Genomic DNA, 23,176 nt, shown 5'->3' with positions numbered 1-23,176 from the left:
CCCTCTAGTGTGCCCCAGACTGGCAGGGCATGATGAACTAACTGTCCAGCTTGACTGACTTCATTTTACACTAATTTTACATTCACTCATTTCACTCTGACCTTCACCAAGGGAAAGTCTAGAGTTCCTTTCGTGTACAAGGTGCTCTGCTAGGCACAGAGGAAACAGTGATGGAAAGATGTACTCGCTCCTCCTAAGGAGCTTAAAGCTGTTGTTCTGAAAGTTCCTGATTAGAATCACTGAGGCACATGTTAAAATGACAGAGTCACATATGCTCCTTCCCAGCAAGACTTACTGACTCAGACCCTGTGGGAGTAAGGCCTGAGGAATTACAGCCTTAAGGAGTTCCCAGGTACATTTTATGCACATTGAGTGAGAACCACTGTCTTGCATCTCTGGAGAATTGACAACCACAAGGGGGACTAGGGACAGAATTAGGAGCTCTTCCAGCGATAAACCAGACTTTCCCCAGCTGCAGGATCCTCTGATTTGAGTAAATGAAGATGGATTGACTAAGGATGCATCGGGGGTTTGCTCATATCTGTATCTGAGTCGTGGTCCTATCACTCATTAGCTGTGGGACTTGGACAAACCACTCAGTTTCTTTGAGCCTCATTTTGCAAAAGAAAACAACACCTGCTCTGCTTGCCTCATGTGGTTATTCTGAGTATCAAATGCCACAAGGCATTTTACAAACTCTAAAGCACCAAGAAGAGTTAGTCATTTTACCATCACAGAAACTTTTGTAAACAAGAAGATAAAGCCAACCACTGAGGTTTCTCTTCAGCAATCTGAAGTGCCCCATGTCTCCTAAGCATCCCAAGCTTTGTTTGAGGGACCCACTTGCTCTTAAACATCGTAGTTGTGTATTATGTGGTCCCTTCCAGGTTCCAGCAGCTTTTTCCAAAAGCAGAGCTCAAAACTGAACCCAGTATTGGGTAGGATAATGAGATACTCTTCAGGAACCATATTAACATTTCTAAGAAATGGATATGAAAGACAGAAGCCCAGCCAGACATGGCTTCCCCACCACCATAATCTCTCTGACGTCAGTTCCACTATGTCTTAGGTGAGAAATATACTCTTTTGGGCCATTTTAGGATACTACCATCCAATAATATTTAACTTTAGTTTCATCTTAATATTTTAGTATTACCCTTTATTCTACATTATTTTATCTTATTTTTAAAAGATATTTTTATTGATTTGAGAGAGAGAGGAAGGGGGAGGGAGAAAGAGAGAAACATTGATGAGAGATGAGAAACATCAATCGGCTGTCTCCTGTACACCCCCTACTAAGGATCAATCCCGCAACCAGGGCATGTGCCCTGACTAGGAATTGAACCAGAGACCTCTTGGTGAATGGGACAATGCTCAATCATCTGAGCCACACCAGCCAGGGCTCTTTTATTCTAATTTAAAACATGGCTACTATATCTTTCTCTTACTTAAATTAATCACACATATTTGTTGTGAGGATTAGGAATACTATACACAGACTGCCTTGCACAGAAACTAGCATATGGTAAGTATTTAATAAACCCTAGCTATCATTAAGTATAACATGTCCCTTGCTCATTCCTGAAATGTTGTCCTCTATGAATCGCTCTTCTTTACATACCATGCAGCAACCTAATGTTTTCTTTTTTGAATTTTTTTTAGATCAAAATTTTACAACCTTGAACTTGTGATTTGGAGCTTACTATCTACTTCACTGGGAATCCAAATTATTTGCTGTCTATTAGCATATCTCTTTGGGTGAACTTCGGTAAACTAGGGTATCTATTATTTGCCCTCAAGACAGAGCATGAAGAAGACTGCTCAATGAGCTCAGGCCTGTGGGCGAGACAGAGAAGGATCAGTGCTGCACTAGAACTGTGCACAGACAGACGGGAGGGTCCAATTTACTGAATGGGGGGTGGAGAGGGAGGAGGAGGGCCTCACAGAGGTGACAACTGAATTGGAACTTTCAGGAAGACATAGAATAACGATAGCGGAGTGACTAAGAACACAGGTTCTGGCACCCCGTTCTTGGTTCAACTTTAGCTCCTCCTTCTTGTTCTGTGACCTCTCCACACCTCAATTTCCTCATCTGAACATTGAAGATCATACTACAATGAGAACCACCCAGAGCTTACGGGCAGTATCAAGTAACATAGAAGGTACTCCATAAGAGTGAGTTATAATAATGATGATGATTCTGGTGATGATGATGCTCACAGGTAGAAGGGAAGTGAGGCATGCCGGCAGAGAAAACAAATATTCAAGAAGAGAAATTATAGGCTTATATTTCTTCAACCCAAAGCATTTCAAATACCAAAAGTTCTTTCATGATTCATTTGATGATAAAAATATTATCTAGCTATTCAAGTTATTTAGGATCTATTGAACCTACTTGGTATGAATATTCATAAGTTTTATTATAGAAATATTAATGTGTTTGATTATAAGAGCTGCTCAAGACCCCACTGGCAGTATGATATAATATACAGTATATAGACTCTGTTAACTTTCTAAAATCTGGATAGTTTCTATTCTCAAACACGTTTGGTCCCATGGAATTCAGATAAGGATGAGTGGATGTACCTGCCAGAACATGGGCTGAAAGATGAGGGATAGCAGATGAGGCCAAAGGCAGCCAGGGCCCTGATCACATGCCATCTCCAATGCCCAGCTAGTTAAGGAGATTTGCCAAGAGATTTTAATTGGGAGAGTGAAATCATCAGACTTAATATTCAGGACCATCTTCAGTCTACTAGGGTAGTCAGGTCCATGCAAATTAGTGACTTGTATAATACTGAAGAACAAATATGTATATTAATATAATTAGCCATTCTCTGTGTGTACTCAATCTCCTTTTTCATGGGCCATTTCTCAAAATTTAGAGACTCTAGCCTGTTTTCTAAGATCATAGCAAATCTCTCAGCTGTGAGTTACATGTTAACTGGAGGAACAGTCAGTTAATTTTAACATGTAAGCAGATAATAGGTGCATAAGTAAGGGAGGTCCCGTTATGGTAAGTCAAGCATCCCAGGCAGCTGACCAATCATTCCAAGACCCTCCAGGTAAATGTCCCCTCATCCAACAGGAGCAAGGCTCAGTCTTTGCCTGACTCCACAGAAAGATGAAGCCAAAGGTTGAAAAGCCCAAACACAAATCTGGCCATTGGATCATGTTGATCCTTTCCCACCAGTTTTACTAGTATATAGTATTTGCGTTTGGCCAACTTCAAGGTATAATTCAGTAGTAAACATCAGTTCTCAGGTGATGCACTTTTGTGACCAATGCTGCTATGTCAAGGGGGAAGGGTCAGTTTGTCAAGGAAGGAACCTAAAGCCTCATTGAAGACTATTTGGCTTACATATGCTGTCAACCTATCAAAAAGGAAATCAAGTTGGTACGATACAATCTGTTCTTCAACAAATCTTAATGACTATTACCCATATATTTCTGTCGTCCTTCAGTAAGTACAATATTTACTAGACCCTTAGCATGTGTCAGGTACTACACTAAATGAATGTACATAGAAACTTAAGGTTTTTGTGATAGATGTCTGTTACCCCTGTAAGCAATAAAGACCACATGCTGGTATCATTCCACAGTGTAACCTAAACGATGGGCACTAAATCTTTCTCAAACATTACTGAATTCTCTAGAAGTTTTAAAAATACATGGCAGCAGTGAATTTTATGGTACGTGAATTACCTTTCAGTAAGAGTTTTAAAAAATACAATACAGCATTACAGTAACTTTCAGCTCCTTAAGATTTAAGAGTTCCAATCTTTTTTAATTGAATATATTCCAAATTTATAAAAACATGACCAAATGTTCACTCAGTTTTCCCATTTGAACTTTTTTTTTTCTACCGGCAGTAGGGAGCCACTGAATATTCATTAGAAAGAGACGTCCCACTTCAATCCTTCAGCATGGATAACTTGAAGAATTTCTTACAGATTCTTCTGAGATCTTTGTTCTTTTATCTATTTATTTTAAAATATTTTTTATTGATTTCGGAGAGGAAGGGAGTGGGAGAGAGAGATAGAAACATCAATGATGAGAGAGAATCATTGATCGGCTGCCTCATGAACACCTCACACAGAGGATTAAGCCTGCAACCCGGGCATGTGCCCTGACTAGGAATTGAACCATGACCTCCGGATTCATAGGTTGATGCTCAACCACTGAGCTACGCCAGCCAGTCGATCTTTGGTCTTTTAGATGTTATGTCTTCTGGGTTTTTTGTTTCTTTTTTAACACTGGTTAAGTGAAAGATACAAACTACTCCAAACTTCTCTGATGACTTTGGGGGACAAAAAATATGAAAATTTAATTAATGTATGAACAAAGAGGCCCTTGGAGCACACAAGGAGAGTTGGAGAATGTGAAAAAAAAAATGAGAGAAAAGCAACAAGGCAAAAATACTAAAACCTCTGAACTAAATGTATGTAGAACAGATGAGCTGAGTATGTTGAGGCCTTTGGCACAGTACCTGATCATTAGGGAAGGCTCTACAACAGCTGCTTCAGCATCTTTTCATCCCCACTGAACCACTGGAAAAGCACCAACATTTTCAGAGCTGCTAGATCGCCCTCAGCAGCCGCAGTATCAGAGTCACCCACACAGCAGATGAGTGGTAAATAGGAAGAGGAAAAAATCAGTGTGGTTTTCATTTCGTGCTCTTCCAAAGGAACACAAAACATCTCCATGAGTTGGGAAGCCAGCCGCCTGTCTTCAAATTGCCTAATTCAGTGCTTGACCACAGAGCAGCAGGGAACAGAGAAGATTAACTAAGGAGTCTCATAAATACTCTCCTCCCAGGGGACGACGGTGACAAGTGAGGTTGTTTATTTTTATTGTTACCCTTAGACGGGTGGCCTCTTGAAAGGCAGTGATTTGGAAGACTGGGAAGGAGGGAGGATACGAGCATTGTGGTCGAGTTGCAATCCAGCCCTAACTTTGCAGTTCTCATCAAGTTTTGGGAAAGATCTGCCTTGTAATCACTTTACCCCCATTCCTGCAAAACAGGGTGCACATGGCCAGCCCCTCCCCAGCCTCCATCTCACAGTTCTGTAAGAGCTGAGCATATACTGGTAAGCTTTGAAGTCCAACAGCCCGAGTCGGAAACCTATCCATAGGACTTACTTGCTCGATGACCTTGGGTAAGTACTTACGTTTCAGTCCCTATAAAATCGGAGGATAATTCTGGTAACTGCATAAGGTTATATATATAATGAGTGTTAGATAAAATAATATATTCAAATTTCTTAGCCCACAGTAAGTCCACAGTGAATATTCGCCATCATCGTTACTGCTGCCGGTTTTATTCCCCCCTCAGCACTGCTACCGTTCCCCCAGGAACGCTGCCATCTTTTGTGGAGAGCAGGTGAGGACTCAGGCCACTTGACAGACATTTGCCAGAGGCTTTTGTTTCTGACCTTTCTGAGAGTCCTTGTTTCAACACCTGACTTTGCTGTGCTCCTGTGGGATTCCAGAAACATAGGGCCAGGCAGTACTGCCCAGCTTTTCCAGGAATGCAATGGCTGGTTCACAGTGGGTGCCACTTTGTAGGAAACTGCTAAACTATTTTCTAAAGTGGTTGAGCCATTTCCCATTCCCACCAGCCATGTGGGAGACTCCCAGTACCCTATATTCTTGCCTCAGCTTCAGCCATTCTAATTGGTGTAGTTCAGTGGTTCTCAACCTGTGGGTCGCGACCCCTTTGGGGGTCGAATGACCCTTTCACAGGGGTCACCTAAGACCATCGGAAAACACATATATAATTACATATTGTTTTTGTGATGAATCACTATGCTTTAATTATGTTCAATTTGTAACAATGAAAATACATCCTGCATATCAGATATTTACATTACGATTCATAACAGTAGCAAAATTACAGTTATGAAGTAGCAACGAAAATAATTTTATGGTTGGGGGTCACCACAACATGAGGAACTATATTAAAGGGTCACAGCATTAGGAAGGTTGAGAACCACTGGTGTAATTGATCTTACTGTGGTTTGAATTTGCATTCCCCTTTTAAGTCATGATGTGGAGCATCCTTTGTTCCTCCAACTAGGGCCTGGGTGAAATGCAGTGCCCCAGGCGCAGGCCACATCCTTTGCTGAAGGGGAGCTTTTTCCTCCAATGGTGTGAAAAGGCTACAGACCCCACTATGGTCATCACCCAAAGGAAGTGAGTCCCGAGTCCAACAGTGTGCTGAGGCCTGGGGCAGCTTTCTCTGGTTATAGCTCTCAGACCCCAGTGCTCCTGAACTCTCTTTCCCTAAAAGAACAGAGACCACTAAGCCAAGGTGAGATGCTGGCGTGGGGAGTTCATGTTCTTCTCCCAAGGGCACAGGACGATGGGGTGGGGGTGGCGAGTAGGGATGCAAAGCTCTGGAGAGGACTGCCGTGGTGGAGGAAAGGAGAGACAGCAGGTGTGTGTCTCTCAGGACCCAGGAAAGTTAAATTGTCCAATGAAACTCTTACTTCGCAAGAGGCCAAATGGACCCCCAGATATCCTGGTCCAGTGGGGGTGGGGACAGACTGACAGCACCTCAGGCCCGGGGGCTTCCCCAATCAGTCAGGCCCCACTCAGCACAGACAGATGATGAGTTACGACTCCAATGGTTGGGAAGGAGTGAGAAGAGACTCAGGAAAATCCAAGCACATTTTTCTTGATAGGGGGTGGGGATAGGGAGGACAAATCCAACCCTGAAGTCACTAGGCATCTACTATGCACCTAGCTTGAAACCAGACAGGATGGCCGAAAGGAGGCGCAGGAGACATGGAACCACAATGCAAGTCAGCTTCATCTGAAACACAGGTCAGTACCACTAACACAAAAATAACAATACCTGTGGTCTGTGCAAGGGACCAAAAGAGTAGAACATTGAACTATGTCAGAGTAGCTACACAATTTGGGTTAAAAGGAAAAAAGTGAAAACTAATACTTAGTGAGCACCTACTATATGCCATTTTTTAAATAAAGACTACATAATTTTTATGGATGTATTTAGAATAGTGCCTGGAATATAGTAATCACAGTGAAAGTTATTGCAGATACTATTATTATTGTTGTTTTTGTCTGGTATTCTTTTCTGTCTTTTAAAAACGAAGTGGAGACGAGGAAGGTCAGGGCCTCGTGCCTGAAACTGAGCCTGCAGGAACTGTGTTCCTACAGTCTTGGAAAACCTCCTGGTCTACTGAAGACTGTCCATATTCCTACCACACTCCAGGCCTGCGTGTACCGTAGTCACCACCACTCTGTGTTGTACTTATCTCCATGTCTCTTTCTCAGTGAGGACTCTTTGCCTTATTTACCTTAATACGCTTAGCACGTAGCCAGGCAAATGCAAGAAGATGTTTCCTTATTGAGAGATAGATTTAATAAATGATTTGTTAAAAAAATAAACTTGATTTTAGAATACTAGCAGCTTTAGATTATAGAAGAATTGTAAAGAGAGTATAGAGAGTTCCCATATATCCCACAGCTAGTTTCTCCTATCATTAATATCACACATTAGGTCACCAATAAAGGGAGACATTGATCGACTATCAGTAACTAAAGGCCTCACTGTATTCAGATTTCCTTAGCTTTACACAATGTTCATTACTGTTCCAGGATCCCATGCAGGACACCACACTCCATTTGGTTGTCACATCTCTCTAGGCTGCTCTTGGCCGCCATAAATTCTCAGACCTTCCTTGTGCTTTGACGACCTTGACAGTTTGGAAGAGTGCTGGTTAGGTATTTTGTAGAATGTCGCTCAAATGGGATTTGTCTGATTTTTTTTTATAATTAGATCGTGGTTCTAGGTTTTTTTGGGGGGAAGATAACCAGCAAAAAGTGCAATTCTCATCACATCATATCACCGGTATATATTATCAACATGACTTACCACTGTTGATGTTGACCTTGATCACCTGGCTCAGGCAGTGTTTGTCAGATTCTTCACTGTAAAGTTACTCCCTTTCCTTCCCACCATGTCTTCGATGGAAGACGTCACTATGAGCAGCTCACACTGAAGGAGTGGGAAGTTATGCTCCACCTTCTCAATGGGGAAGAGCCACATAAATTACTTGGAATTGTCCTGCATGGGGACATTTGTCTCTTCTGTTCATTTATGTATTTATTCAATCATTTATTTATATCAGTATGGACTCATTACATGTATGTTTTACTTTGGGTTATAAACCAATACCACTTTACTTTGCTGCTCAAATCCTTCCAGTTCTGGCCTCTGGGAGCTCCCTCCATGGGCTCCTGATTCTCCATCACTAATTTTTTTAAGCACTTACTTCCTTATTTTCTGAGGCTATAAGATGCTCCAGGCTCATCTTGTCTATTTCCTGCCCTAGTCCTAGAACCAACCATTTATCCAAGGAGTCCTGGATCTTTTTGTTAGAGAAGAGTATTATAAACCAAGATGTGGGCCCCAAGTGCCCTTGCAACAACCAGTTGCTGGGGTGTCATTTCTAGGCCCTCTCTGCTGTCAGAGCTAGGAAATAACTTTACTAACCTGTAAGCCTGCACATGTCCATAAATGTTTCTATATGTATCCATCTTTCCCTAACTACAGCTAAACATGAGTTCATCCTGATGTCCCTAATTGCAATCTGTTACCACATATATATATATATACAAACCATCTATCTATATATAATAGCTTAATTGACTGTTACGACCGGATGACCAGCCGGTAGCTATGACATGCACTGACCACCAGGGGGCAGACACTCAATGCAGGAGCTGCCCCTGATGGTCAGTATGCTCCCACAGTCAACCTCCTGTGGCTGGCCAACCTCCTGCAGTCCCTCCCCCCAGCTGGCCAGCCCCGATCAGCCCAATTGGGACTGGAAGAGACGACCCCAATTGCCCTGATCACCAGCCAGGCCGAGGGACCCCACCCGTGCACGAATTCATTTACCGAGCCTCTAGTTTTTAATAATAACACACATTAGATATATATTTGCTAGGTACAGTGCCAAGCTGTTTACAAAGACTGCCTCATTTAATCCTTAAAACAACTCTATGGGTAAATACTATTTCCTACAATAGGAAGCAACGGAGGCACCAAAAAATGGCATCTCTTACCTCAACTTGCACAAGAAGTGGTGGGACTGTCTACGTGCCCATGTCTTTGAGATTCCATGCCCACTCAGTGATAGGGAACACTCTCCCCACATTCATTGAAGACTGTGGAAACCTTAGTTCTGAGCAATTTAAGGTGCAGATGTAACTCCTGGCTCTCACCAACTATTGTTCTGTTCAAACCTTACCTCTTCAAAACTTCCCCACCCCCTCCCCAGGTTTGCTCCCCACTGACGTGCTCGCTGGAGACAAGCTGCCAAGTTACAACCTGATTTGACAGCTCAAGGCAAGAGGTGCTGGCGCAATGGCAATAATCAGCTCCCTTTGACCCCGTGACCTTTCAACCTCTGGCTGACCCCAACTGTGCATTATCTTGGGTTTTGGTATCTTGCTAGTAATTAACTCTGAACAAGCTTTTCTGCTTTCATGGAGTTCAAAAAAACAAGAGGAGTATTTTTTCCCCCTCTTGTTAATTAAATCATCTATAAGAAAGATAAATGTGCAGCCCACACTTACATCTTCACATCAAAGGCCTGAGTAGTAAGTGTTATGTTCAACCTCAGGTTTTCCCCAGATTCTTGAAAGTGACAGGGACTTGGAGGTAGGGAGCTTCCTATTATTTACCAATATTCGTTTACTTGGACATTCATTCATTCATTCATTCATTCATTCTGGGTGATCTAGGAAGAGGCACCCTGTGGAGCATAAAATGTTCCTACGAGTTTTGAATTCATGTTCCTATGAATGACAAATGTCAGGGGTGAGCAGAAAGGAAGAAAAAATTCTTCAGGCAGGTTGAAAACCACTTTTTTCAAAAGCCCACCATCCCCTCTGGACCCTGTGTTCTGTTTGGTGAATTTTTCCTGACAGTTGTGGTTTTATTTGCCAGAACCACAACAAAGGGGGTCCTTGAGTTTCCCTGGGAGTGTTTCCTCAGACATGCACCTCTCCTAGACCTCACAAAGGTGTTATTGTTGCTGGCTCGCTGGACGCCCAGCACCTGAGCGAGATCAAAGGTACTTTCTGATGCCAGCATGACCACAGTCTCGCCCTCACCACATAACATTAAAGCTGATGATTAATCCCTTTGGCCCAGAAGGTCCCTTCCCACTCCCAAGTACAAAGCGGGGTGGGGGTGGGGGCTTTATTTCCAGTACAACGTGACCATAATAAACTGGCATTTTATGGCCCTCATTCATTGCAACCAACTGCAGCTGCCCATCAAACTCGGTAAAGCCCAAACAGTTGCTTCGCGTGAGCCTTTTATATCACTGGGAAAGTGTAATAAGAATCCCATCGTTTCTGAGTGTCTGTGATGTACATAATTCATGTCATCCAGCAACCCTGTGAGGCTGCCATCATCACCCCCAATGTGGTGGATGAAGAATCTGAGGCTCAGAGAAGTGAAGCAACTCACCTTGGCTCACAGGGCCCAAGAAGTGCATGAGTAGATGTTCAAACCCACTCTGATGACCCCAAAGCCCATGCCGTCTCCATTCCTCTGTGGCATCCTAGAGTCTTGGGTGACACAGACAGGCATCAAGAAGGATCTGAGTTCACAGATCCAGCCTAATAGCTTTGTGACCTGGAGGAAATTACTGGGCTTCTCCATGCCTGAGTTGCCCAATTTATAAAATGGATAATTTAGGAAAAGTATCATCCCGCGGGAGAGACGAGGAGACCAAGAAGTGGGAATGTCTCAGAGTCGCTCACATTCACTTGGGTTGGATTCAGCCCAGAAATCTGGGTTGAGTAGGGTCAAGATGCCTGAATTCAGACATGGGGTTAGATGAAATCGGCGGGTGATTTAAACGGGTTTCAATCAGTGTTCAGTGAAGACAAGCTGGCAAGTGTAGAACCACATCAAGGAAGCGAAGGGCTGGAGCCCTGGTGGCCCCTCCTGTCAGAGGCAGCCTCGGCCTCTGTGGGTCTCTCCCTTCAACGACAGCTAGGCCTTACAATGGGGCTGCTGAGGGGAGGAAGGCTGGATTTTTTTTTTAACTCAGTTAAAGACAATCCATTTTAAGACTTTGCCCAGAAAAACAAATAAAACCTTTTTTTCTTTTTTTGGTGTGTGGAGTTCAAGGAAATCTATGTCCCTAAACTCTAGCACAACACAAATGTCCCCTCGAGAAGAGGTACCTAAGCCCTGACCTTGCCCAGGCAGAGTCCATCACTGTCTCCTTTCTGCCCAAACACACTTGTGCTAGCAAGTAATGGAGAGCTAGTGAAGTGCTTACTTATGTGAAGCACATGACACAATCGCATTCCATCCTCACAGCACTATGGCATCCCTACTGTAAGTCTACATGCTTTGTAGGTGAAGAATCTGAGGCCCACAGGGGTCAAGTGCCGTGTCCAAGGGCCCATACTTAGGAAGTGGAAGGACCGGGATTGGAAACCAATGGGGTTGGCTCTACCATCTCTGTGACAGGGGAAGACGTGAGAACACCTTGCACAATGCCTGGGACATAGCAGATGCTCCGTATCACAAGTGAACCTGAATCTATATTTGGGGGCCTTGCCTTATAATACCTGGTACAATTCCATCTCATCAAGGGGAGACCCTGTGTCATCCTTTTGTCCCCAAGGTTTAGCACAGCCCGAGACACAAGAGCAGAGGATCACTCCTGTGAAAATATTTCTCTGTGAAAATGGCTCCTTGGTCTCTACAGTGATTAAGTAGTTTCTCATGGCCTGTGATTCCCTTCATAATTCAGAGCTTCTACCTTGGACTACACCCCACCCTAATCCTTGCTCATCTCCCCAGTCTCCCCCACTTTGCCTTCCTCCTCTCCCCTCCCCCTACACCCCATTCTCCCTGCTATTTTACTTGTCTGGGAAAAATCCAAGGAGTCGTCCATCTAAGTTTAACAGAGTAATGACGTTTAAATAAAAATATGGTAGAAATGGGTACTTATCGAAATGGAATGCTTTCAGACTCATGCATTTAAAAAAGATATAAATTTTAGGGCAGGCACTAAATTTTAACTGCAATCTTGGAGAAAGCCTTTCCACTAATTCACGGAGAAAAATTAACACAGTGAAAATTGCTTATCAGTGTTCTTTTGAAGTCATGATATGCAGCCTAATTCTATAGATCATCAGGCCGCTCCCAGGGGGATGGATTTATATCGATTGGGAGGGAGCTCGGCAGCCAAGGAAAACAGACACCCTCGCAGAGAAGGCTCGGCTCCCTGTTAGGGAGAGATCAGTCTGGGAGTGAGACCTTGTCATCTTTGGATCCAGTTTCATCCCTCACACCACCTCAGCTCTCTGGCCAGGGTGATGTTAAAGGCACACTCAACCCTTTTCGCACTTTTTAAGAATTTGGCCCCCGGAAAAAGATCTGGCAAATCTAAACAAGGCTGTTGTAGGGAGAGCCGGGCTCCCGGCTAGACTAACATGGGTTACAGGAAGAGAAGGAGCCAAGGGGGCAGAAGGGCTGGCAGCTCAGCTCTCCTCCCGGCTGCCCTCCCCTGCGTGGGCCCTCCCCCTAACCCTGGCCTGGCAGACTCACCCCCATGTGACAAGAAGATGTTCCACAGATGACAGCCAACCGCGACGTCACTGGCTGTCCCTCGCAAGCGAGGCCGTGCCCTCTCACATCTGTTCCAATCACTCCTGTGAGAAAGAAAAAACAAAACAAAATCCTCTTTAAAAAAAAGACAGCTAAAAACAAGCACAAAACACTCTTTTTTATAGCCACACAACAGTGAGAAAGCAAGTGTTCCATGTGTAGGCCCATCTCAATTAGAAACCAAAAGAATATATTGGCCATCCTGGGGAAGAGGAGAAACCTGGTTCTGTATTTACTTTACTTTGGTCACTGTAGGCATCTAGCATTGTAATAATAGGAGTAAATGAAATTAGAATACTCCAGGCAGCAGCTATCAGTGATTGTTGTGCTTGATCAATACCAGGCACTGTGCTGAATATTTATATGTGCAGTCTCATTTCATGTTAATCTTGTCAGGTTGATACTATAAATGACACACACTTCACACGTAAAGGCACATGTGAAGGTTTAAAGACCCGTCCAAGGTCACACTGCTAGCAAGGAGCAATGCTGAATGTAATCTGATTCCATATATATCACATTTCAATCTCAAAGAAGGCTTGATGAACAAATCCTTCCAGGCCACCATTCTTGCTGATACATACTGCAGGACTTGCATGGTAAAGGCCAGGTGATGGACAGTGAGTTTCTGTTAAAAGAATGCCAGGTAGTAGAGAGTTTCCCATAAGTGGTACAAACTCAGGCTACTTCTCTTTGATACTTGCTGGGCAAGCCAAGTATGAAACTCAGATTGTACTCCTTGATACTGGCTGGGCAAGAAAAGTTGCAATGTGACAAGAGATTGAAAGAGACTGTTAGAGTCTAGAATTGGCTGCCATTTGTTCAAATATCCAACAAGCACCCTCTATGCACAAAAATAGAAGTAGGAATGATGTGGGAACCACAAACATGCAAACATTCCTAACTACAACACAGGCAAGAGGTGAAAAGTGCTCAGGGAAGGACATAGACTGGGATGCATGAAAGAACAGCTCCCGCTGACCTCATCAGCCCCATGCAATGCCACCCTTGTCCTCCATCCCCAACACTCAGTGCTCTTCTCCAATTCAAGACTTTTGCATTTGCTCTCCCCTTTGCCTGAAATACCATTCCCCAGCCTCTCTGCCTGGATAACTCCTATTTATCCCTAACTCAAATGTCACTTCCCCAGAAGGCTTCCCTGGAAGACAGAACCTCCCTGTCCAGTGTTCCCATGCACCTTTAGACTTCCCTAGCCCACCAGTAAAAAGTCATACACCACCTGCCTCTCCTTTTATTATGAAATCTGCTTGAAGCTGGCACTGCCATACCCACGTTTGGCAGCCCAGACCCCCACTCTCCCCACGGCTGCTAGCACAGAACAGGGAATGAAAGTATGAATGCTTGGGGATGCATGGATAAAGACATCAGGTCCTGTCCTGGGTGCTCACAGTCTGGAGGGAGGGGACCATTTCAATGCAGGGGTCAGTATGTGACAGTAAGAGACACGGGGGGCGGGCAGCTGAGTTCATTTGTAGGAGTTTGAGGAGGTTTCCCAAGGTGGGTGGGTCCATGCTAAGTTCTGTAGGTGAAGGGCAGGCTGGGGTGTCTCCTCCAGTCACAAATACCCAGATATTGAAGGTTCTGGCTGCTCAGCAAGCAGACCTTTCCAGAAAGCAGGATCCAGGGGTCCCTGAAAGGCTTCTTACATTCCAACAGCTTTCTAGGTTTTTCTAGCACTTTTTCCAAATTCTACCTTCCCAAGCACAGCCAGCTGTGAACCTCTGCTATTGTTCAGAGGCCCAGCAGCAGGGGGAAGTAAGACTCTTTCAAACTTTCTGGATCTGTTACCATAGCAGTTAGGTCTGCGACTGAGCCTGTAAGAGTCCTGAGCTACTGGCTTTCCCAAGACCCCTGCTCTGCTCAGCACTGTGGGGCTGCCCCTGTAGACTGCTGTCCTCAGATGCCAAGTCGGCCAAGGTCAGCCAGGAGACCTGAGGGCTGAGGGAAGTGGAAGGCCAGAGTAAGTCTCCTCCATTCCTGTCCCAGTGTCTGGTGGCTGCTTTTCCTCCACGTCTTCAGTTCTGCTGGCAGGGCCACCATGACTCCCACATCTCCTGGTGTCTACCACACTTGGACTTGATAATACCACCTCCTTCCTCTGTTCCTCCGCCCAGGGTAGCAGCAGCTTCCATCTGCTGACCTCTCTCTGGCTTGCTTATATTAGGAAGGATACACAGCCCTTCCTAGCTCCTCTATTATCTGGGTCACCATTTCAGAATATTAAATTCCCTCTTTTTTACATATTTAGAGCACTTTATACTTTTCTGGATGGACCCTGAATGACACAGGACCCAATTCAGGGCAAAAGGCTCTTGGACAGGAAGAAACACTAGACATGAGCTCCTTTTAATTGAACTCTTTTTGCATGTTCTCTCTTTAGACATATCCCAGTTTATTCTTACAGCCACCAAAGGTGACTGGTACTCTGATCACCCCCATTATACAGATGAGGAAACCAAAGCTTAGAAATGTGAAGTAACGTAACCAGGGTTACACAGCTCAGGAAGTGGGGCTGGGATTCACACCCAGGGTGTCTGATTCCAAACTGCTGGGGCTTAGATTTCCTCCAAGATAAAAATGCAATAACCAGGTGATTGATGTTTACTTATCTGTATATCTCAAAATATTGGGGCCTTAATGATATTGATCCTGAGATCCTTAACAGAAAAGTGGTTGGCCACTGCTGGTCCACAGTGTTATAAATAAGTTCAGGGACTTTCTGATGATGATCCACATTTATTGGTTCCACATATATAAGCACACTCGGTGTATTGTATAGGATCATTCAATCCTAAAGGGGTTACAAATGGGGAAAAGAAATGTGTGGGAAATACTTCTCTTTCTTTTTAAGTTAGAAGATTCATTGTTGATATATCGAGGTCTAGAATCTGAGAACTAATGTGTTACAATGAGAAAAAAAAATGGAGACAGAAAGAACTTGTATAAGATGAATAAAATAAACAGTATCATATGTTTGCTTTGATATTGAGAAATATTTAAAAATGGAAGGGATTAAGGGTAGCTCGGTCACTCCACCATAAACCTCACCTCCCTCATCACCATCACCATCATTATCGTCAATGTCATCTTCACTCTGTATAAGAGATAGTATATTACTTCTTCCTTTCCAGCAAACATATCAGATATCTGAGAGAGGCTGGGTACCGTACTAAGTACTTTAAATATTATCTCATTTAATCTTTACAGCATTAAAGCATAAATATACTTTCTCCCCTTCAACAGATGCAGAAGCAAAAAATCAGGGTAACTTGTCCAAGGAGCAGGATTTGACCAGGATTCACCTTGTCCTGTCTGATTCCAAAGCCCATGTCCTCCTTATACTCCCTCACTTTATGATGTTAGAATGGTCTTATATAAAGGAAATATATTAGGAAGTGTCCATTACCATGGAACAGTTGTAGGCTCCATGGGTTTAGAGTTGCATGTTCTCTCTTTAGAACATGCAAAATCTGAGGTTTGGCCCCATTTCTGCCCCAAACTACCTGAAAGTTTGAACTGTTCCCTCACATTCACAGTGAGAGAAATGGATTGCAAATGTAGGTCCTTTCTCGATCATTCTAAGTACACATATTCACAGTGCTGCTTCAAAAACAGCAGATAAAGTGTAACCGCTTCCCAAGACCCTTCATTCCCATCTCTCGGTGGAGACTTAGAAAACCCAGAGCCAGGCTCATTCAGCACCAGCGAGAGGCAGGTCATGTCCAATGTCCCCTCAAGATAGGTTCTCTACACTCAGTAGTAGAGAGCCGATGCCAGCTGTGAGATCACATGACCCTGAGAGCTGACCTCTCTCATTTTCTCTGGCCACACAGAGCTTGGAGGACCCAAACAGGAAAGCAACACAGGGCAGGAGGAACTTTCTCCTTTCTGAATAAACACATTTCGCAATTCATAGAGGAGTCATGGGCTGCACGTGTAACATCAGGAAACAATTCACAGGATGAGATTTTGACAAGCACAACCCTCAACACTGCTGGGCCTTCATACAACTGTACAAGTGTCAGTTTATTCAGCTTTCTGCAGAAAGTTTAAAATTAGCAGCTGAAGAAATAGGCACACACCCACACAAATAGTGGCATATTCAAATGTGTTTTTCTCCGAACGTTACAAATACCCAGCTGATAGTAGTTGCTCAATAAATTTTTATTCAATGAAAAAACAAATAGTAGAAATTCAACCTTACTGAGTCTATGAATTAATTAAGGGCCTCTTATATAATGGTTTCTACCCCTCAACATTCACAAGAACACAGCTCATATGAAGGAATATGTTTTAAAACAAAGTTAAAAAGGAAAAATTCAAACATCATGAACTCTTATTTACCCTATGTGCTATCTCCCTCCCTCTCCTCCATCCACTAACCATCCACCCTTCCATCCAAACATTTATTGAATATCTACTATATTTATATAAAGAAAAGAGACTTTGCAAATGTTATGATTAAGAGTAGGTTATCCTGTAATTTATGAAGCCACAACTGCTTTGAAAACTTTAAAGGGTTATATAGAAGAAAAACACCCCAAGTTCTAGCATTTATGTTATAATTATCTCATACTTTATAGCTATAAAAAGTATTTTATAGCTTGCAAAGCATCCTCAAACACTGCACCCTTCATTTAGCTTTTAGAAAACTCTGTGATATGTATTATTTGATTTCCAGATCACAGTTGAAGAAAGTGAATTTCAGAGAGGTGAAGTAACTTAGTCTAAGTTTATTTAGCTACTTAGAGGCAGAGGTAGGGCTCACCAAGATTTCAGTCTCCTAGTCTGAAGTTTCTCCCCTATGTTTGAAAAATAAAAGTCTGCCGTGAATATGTTGGCATCTTTAAAAATAACAAACCTTAGACAACTCTGAAGAAAAAAAGGATGAGAAGGATTTTGAACATTACCTAAGACTGTATCAACTTGAGATTCCTCATTGGGCCAATTGGGGAATGAAAAACTGAAAAATCCCATCAAATGAGTTGCTTGACTAAGCTGGCTAAGAGGTTTATGGGGTTCCTGGGGAGGAAGGTCTCTGGAGGCAACACATTCTTGTATGCAAAGCCCGCACCAATAACTGTCCGCTCCTGAAAGGGTAAGAATTATATGGAAGCCATTTTCTCTGCAGAGGACCAAAGACCAGACTATATATGAGAAGACTCGGAATCCTATCTTTGGATAAATATGCATTTCTGTTATACAGAATATAATGTATGGGGTAGCATTATAATGTTGTACTTAAAAACATGGGCTCATTCATCATGTGACTTGGTCAAGTTTCTTGTTTATGCCTCAGCTTCCACATCTGTATAATTTGTAAACTAGTATTCTCCTCATAGAACTGTTATAAGGATCAGATTTGCTAAGACAGGTAAAGTACTTGGACCAGTGCTGCCCCATGGCACACTCTGTGATGATGAAGAAGTTCTGTATCTTCACTGCCCACAGACGTCACCAGGCACACGTGGCCCCTGAGCGCCTGAAATATGGCTAGTGCAACTGAAGGACTGAACTTCCTCTTCTAGTCCATTTTAATTCATTTAACAGCCACAAGTGGCTAGTGGATGCTGTATAGGACACTGCAGGTTAGAACACACTAGAACTACAGGAAGCCTTGCTGTTTTTATTATTGTTTGTTATTATGGTTCTCCTCAGACTTAGGATGGAATCTCATTTACATACCCTGGAGCAAATGCTTTGATCTCCAGAACCTCAATTTCTATATCTGGGGATTCTGGTTAACAACACTCACCTTACAAAAATCAATGTGGGGATATTAATGTATGCGGAATAAACCAGTACTCAACAAATGGGAGCTCTTAAGTCTGAGACCTACATAAGTCCGAGACCTACAAGTATAAAGCCTTCTACTTAATTCTGAATGATCCTGGCTCCTCCATGCCCCTGAGCATTTGCTCATGCCGGTCCCTCTGCTGAGAAAAGTCCACACTACACTCCGTGCCCAGCAATCAACCTGGGAAACATGGGCTGCATGCCGAAGACTCAGTCTTTCCATCAGAAGCCTTTCCTGACCATTTCTCCACCCATTCCACCAGGCACCTAGCTAGGGAAAACCCTCAGAGCTCCTTTCCTTTGTACTTACCGCACGACACTGTACAGATGCTATCATTGCAGCTGTAATTTATGTGTTTAAATAGCTGTCTCCACCTATTAGACTGGGAGCAAACCGAGGCCAGGGCAGGTCTGGCACCTGCTCACTGATTTTTGTTGTTGTTGAACAAATGAATGAATGTGTGTAGCGCAAGACACTTACTAGTAAAGCACAAGGCATTTTTTACATAAAGGCAGCAGATTTAATCCTGGGGAATGCTCCGTATCTTAAATATGACTTCACAGTGAAACAGACTGGAGAGTTTCAACTGACAACTCGTGGATTAGAGTAAAATGGCTGGAGCTTCCCAATACGACTTGTTTGGAAGCTTCAAAGTCACTGGTAAAGAGTAAAGTCCTGAGGTCCTTGTGATTATAAAGGACCTTGTGGCCGACGCTTTGCAAATACTGTGGTATGAAGTTCTTATGCCGATTTTGAGAGGCAGTTATTACCACACTGTTTTACTTATAGAGAAAATGAGACCAGAGTGTTTTCAAGTATTTTGTCCCAGGTCCTTGGAGCTAGACTAGGGGAAGAAGGTGTCACATGCAGACCTACCTAACTCAACGTCTCATGGAGCCTACAAAACCTAATTCCTTTCTTTTCAACTACCAATAAGAATTCCAAGCATTCACAGACAGCCCAGCTAAATGCAGATCACTTTCAGGAGTTACTGCTGCCTTGCCAAAAGGCAAGCCCAAAGGGTTCATCTCAAGCCCAACAAATGAGGGGAGTGACACAGCTGAAAAGATTTCCGTGATCCCATTGTTTGACAAAGCATCAACCTGACTTTGAAAAAAATGTGGCTTAGAATTCATCCAATCTCAATCCTAAAGTAGGTTAACCTTCAAAGAAAATCCTATAGGATTGTCTCAAAGAAATGTTATATCCCTTGACGCTGTCACCATCCACCTCCCCCACATCTCACCCTCCCCAGAGCCAGAAAGATGATAGGAAAGGTCTTTGTCTAAATAAACTGAGGAAGATTTTTACTAGGTACGTGAACTAGTTAGAGCATAACAGCTAAGAACCAGGGCTCTAGAGTTGGACTGCCTGATTTTAAGTTTGGCAAAATAGGCAAATCATTTAACCTTCCTGCACCTCAGTCCCCTCATCTATCTAATTGCCATAATGGTAGTATGTAGCTCATAGGGTGCTTACAAAGATTAAGAGAGTAGAACATAGTTTACTCAATATATTTTTCCATTGTTGTTACTACTGACACCTCTCCATCTTTGGTGTTAACAGCAGGGCTTGGCATCAAAGTTCAAGCCCTCCCTTTCAGCATGGTGTGTGCCATGCCAGAGTTATTTGGTTTACTTAGACTGATTGGGACATTTGTTTTGTCCTTGAGTATACACTGATGACAGAATAATGGGGGACCAAGGGGAGTTAGAAAGAGTGTGCACGGTAGTAATAACAATCCAGGCTAACATTTTAAATATTACTGAGAAGAAACCATGAGCTGTATATATCTCTAAAAGCCACGATAACATATGGTACCCTTCACACTGCAATTCAACTTGGTTATGGCACTTGTCATTTCTCCCTAAAGGCCACATTCTACCATAACTTGCACCAATCAGAAGCCAGCACAAGAGCCTTGTGAGAGCCAGAGAACAAAGACTAGACCCTCCAACAACTGAATCTCACTTCTCTGTTCCTCTCTGCTACCCCAAAAGATAAAATCTCAAAGGTAGGCTAATATGTAATAGCTGGAAAATCTGAGACTTAGGAAACACGAGCAAAATCCACAGTAAAGACAAAGCAAAAACTTGATTTTAGAAATTCCTTTTTTTCCAAACTTCAGCACAGCCTTCAGGTAACTTGGACAGTCTCATCTATGACTTCATAAAAGACAATTTTTTGCTCACAGGCATTAGACATATAAATGGTCAAGTTGAAATCCAATCTAAACGACTAAGCTAACTAACAAAAATTGCTTTCTGAAAAAAAGAAACCAAAATTAAGAGAACTGGCCCAAGTATCACAAATGTAGCTAATGGAATTAATCCTTAAATAGCCCTAAAACTATGAATCTAAATCACACAGCTGCCTTCTGATATTTTATAAATTAATTAATTCAATAGTTATGTATTGATCCCTAGCTAGAAATCTAAAGATGGAAGTTTTTTCCTTTCATTCTACAAGATCCCAAAGTGGAAAGATGTACAGGCAGACGCTCTGAAGATAGCATGGAATAGCCGGTGACTCAGATCTGAATAAGTCTAATGAAAGCAGGGAGCCCTGAGCCCTGGTCTAGCTTAGATGGTCAGGGAGGGCCTCCTGAAGGAGGCGAGGCAGGAGCTATGTCAGTCAGCAGAGCGAGGGGAGAGGGAGGAAAGGCATTGCAGTAAAACAAAGACACAGGAGAAAGATAATCAGATGATGCAAGGCTGCTGGGCTACACAGTATGAAGGAGACAAGCCTTGTCTTCTGAGGAATTTGTGTGGTGGAACTCTGGGTCTGAGGTTAGATCCACCTATATTTGAGTCCCAGCAGCACTTCAAGTGTGCTGTGCAAACTTCCATAAGCTAACTCAACTCTTTGCACCTCAGTCTGCTCCGGTGTAAGGTGGAAATAATGGCATCTATTCACAGGGTCATTATTCCTGGTTTCCGCACTGTATATCCAGTGTCCCCAGGGCCACCTTCTCCAGTCCTGAGCAAAATGGAATGGCTGGCCACCCTGTAAGGCAAGTAGCCTTGCGCCTGAGAGACAGGAACTGCTAAGTAAATGCTAGTGTCTAGTTTCTCCTGGGAGACACCAGGACTAAGTCACCTTCAGCATCCCTTTCGTGCTCCTAGACAAATGGTCTCATTTATAAAATTATCTGGAGGCTCCTCAAGTCTTGGGGATGGAAACTAGCAGCCTCCATGACCCCCTCAATGGCACAGAGCAGACCAGTGAGATGCTTCAGAAAAATGCCAGGAGGAGGCGGCACTTGCTCAGATAGACTCTTCAGGACACTTCAACTCAGAGAACAGGCCTGACATTTCAGAGAAAGAGATCTCAGTTGGCATGCTACCTTTCCTCTCTCCCCAGTCTCCGATGCCAGGCCTCCTCCCTCCTCCCTTGGCAGAGTTTCGGTTCCATCAAACCTCCAGAGGTTTTGCTGGGTTAGTTGAACATTGACAGAGTCTTCAAAGCCTGGAATTCACGCTGAGAGCCAGAACCAGGCCAAGTTTCTATGGGGCTAGGATTTCCCCGGGGGAGGGTCACAGGCCTCCACCACACCTAGACTGATTAATCTAACCTTGCCCCAAGCTTCAGACAACAGGGAGACAGAAAAGAAAAATAGATCCCTGAGGCTGGATCCTGAATTTACTCCCCGGCCTCCTTCCTGGGAAAGGGAGGGTGGGAGTGTAAGGTGACCCCCACCACCGGGTAAGAGTCAGGCCAGAGAGTCAGAATTCAGTGATATGTAGAGCAGCTGGAGAAAGGAACAAAAACAAAAACCTGAGCAGGATGAAGGGCCCAGGGTTTTACCCCAATGAATGACATGTGGCTGAAATCGTTTCAAGAAGAACAAAGGCTTAGGTAAATAAATAGAGTGCAAGATGAGAGCAAAAATGAATTACAGAAAGTCCCAGGAGGAATGCACTGGCATTTTTCAAAAACTAGAGTTGGAACGACATCTCTGCTTCAGCAGAGACCAAGATCAAGCCCTCCGCTTCCTCCTTTGCACCTGCTCTTGTCGCCCACTCTCTCAGGACAGCAGCCTGGCCAGGCTTTGCTCTCCTTCCTGTGCCTGTCCCAGGCCCTAGAGGCGGCAGCTAGAAGGTGCTTTCAGGGAGATCTGTCCAGACACCACTACCTACTCACTGCAAGTGAGCCCGAGCTCCTTAAGCCTCAGATAGCACATCTGGAAAGAGAATTGATGATTTCCAAGGGAAAGTGTAAAAATACAATCTTATTTTGAAAGAACAGCGCTAGCTCATGTTAGGCCCCGGATAGTATTCTCTCCCTGCTCCATTCAGTAGGAATCCATTGGAGATATATTTACTGATGTTTCAGTTCTACATCAGGAATGTGCTCAGCACTCTGGGGGAGGGGGGGTTTGGGGGGGTGGGGAGAGAGAGATAAAACTTGAAAATAACATAATCACTGCCCTCAAAATGCTTCCAATCTCCTGGGGGCCAAGGACGCTGGTACACAGAACACTGAGGACGCAGCAACAGAAGCACAAACAGGCCTCTGGAAAGAGGAAGGGATTCCTCGGTGTGGGTCCAGCAGGCTTCCTCATTGGGGCCCTCCTCATCCTATACCTCAGATCCGGGCCCTCCTCCACGCTGGCTGCAGGCACTCCTGGTCCTGCTGCAGCCCATCTGGAAAGGCTTGGGTCTGCTGGACATCCTCACCAT

General features: G+C 43.7%; 1 protein-coding gene across 2 annotated transcripts in view; it reads right to left on the bottom strand.

The window, feature by feature from the left end:
• The window catches only part of FGGY (FGGY carbohydrate kinase domain containing), a 405,151-nt gene that overhangs the window by 162,922 nt on the left and 219,053 nt on the right, over positions 1–23,176 (bottom strand). For both annotated transcript variants that reach the window (XM_036351580.1, XM_036351579.1), the window contains exon 8: positions 12,617–12,720. In XM_036351580.1, the coding sequence (XP_036207473.1) occupies positions 12,617–12,720 (104 nt within the window). The remainder of the gene's footprint in view (positions 1–12,616; positions 12,721–23,176) is intronic.

Source organism: Myotis myotis, unplaced genomic scaffold (genome assembly GCF_014108235.1).
Source record: "Myotis myotis isolate mMyoMyo1 unplaced genomic scaffold, mMyoMyo1.p scaffold_m19_p_2, whole genome shotgun sequence".
Lineage (NCBI taxonomy): Eukaryota > Metazoa > Chordata > Mammalia > Chiroptera > Vespertilionidae > Myotis > Myotis myotis.
The sequence above is the reverse complement of the archived record's forward strand: the minus strand, read 5'-3'. Positions and strand labels throughout refer to the sequence as shown.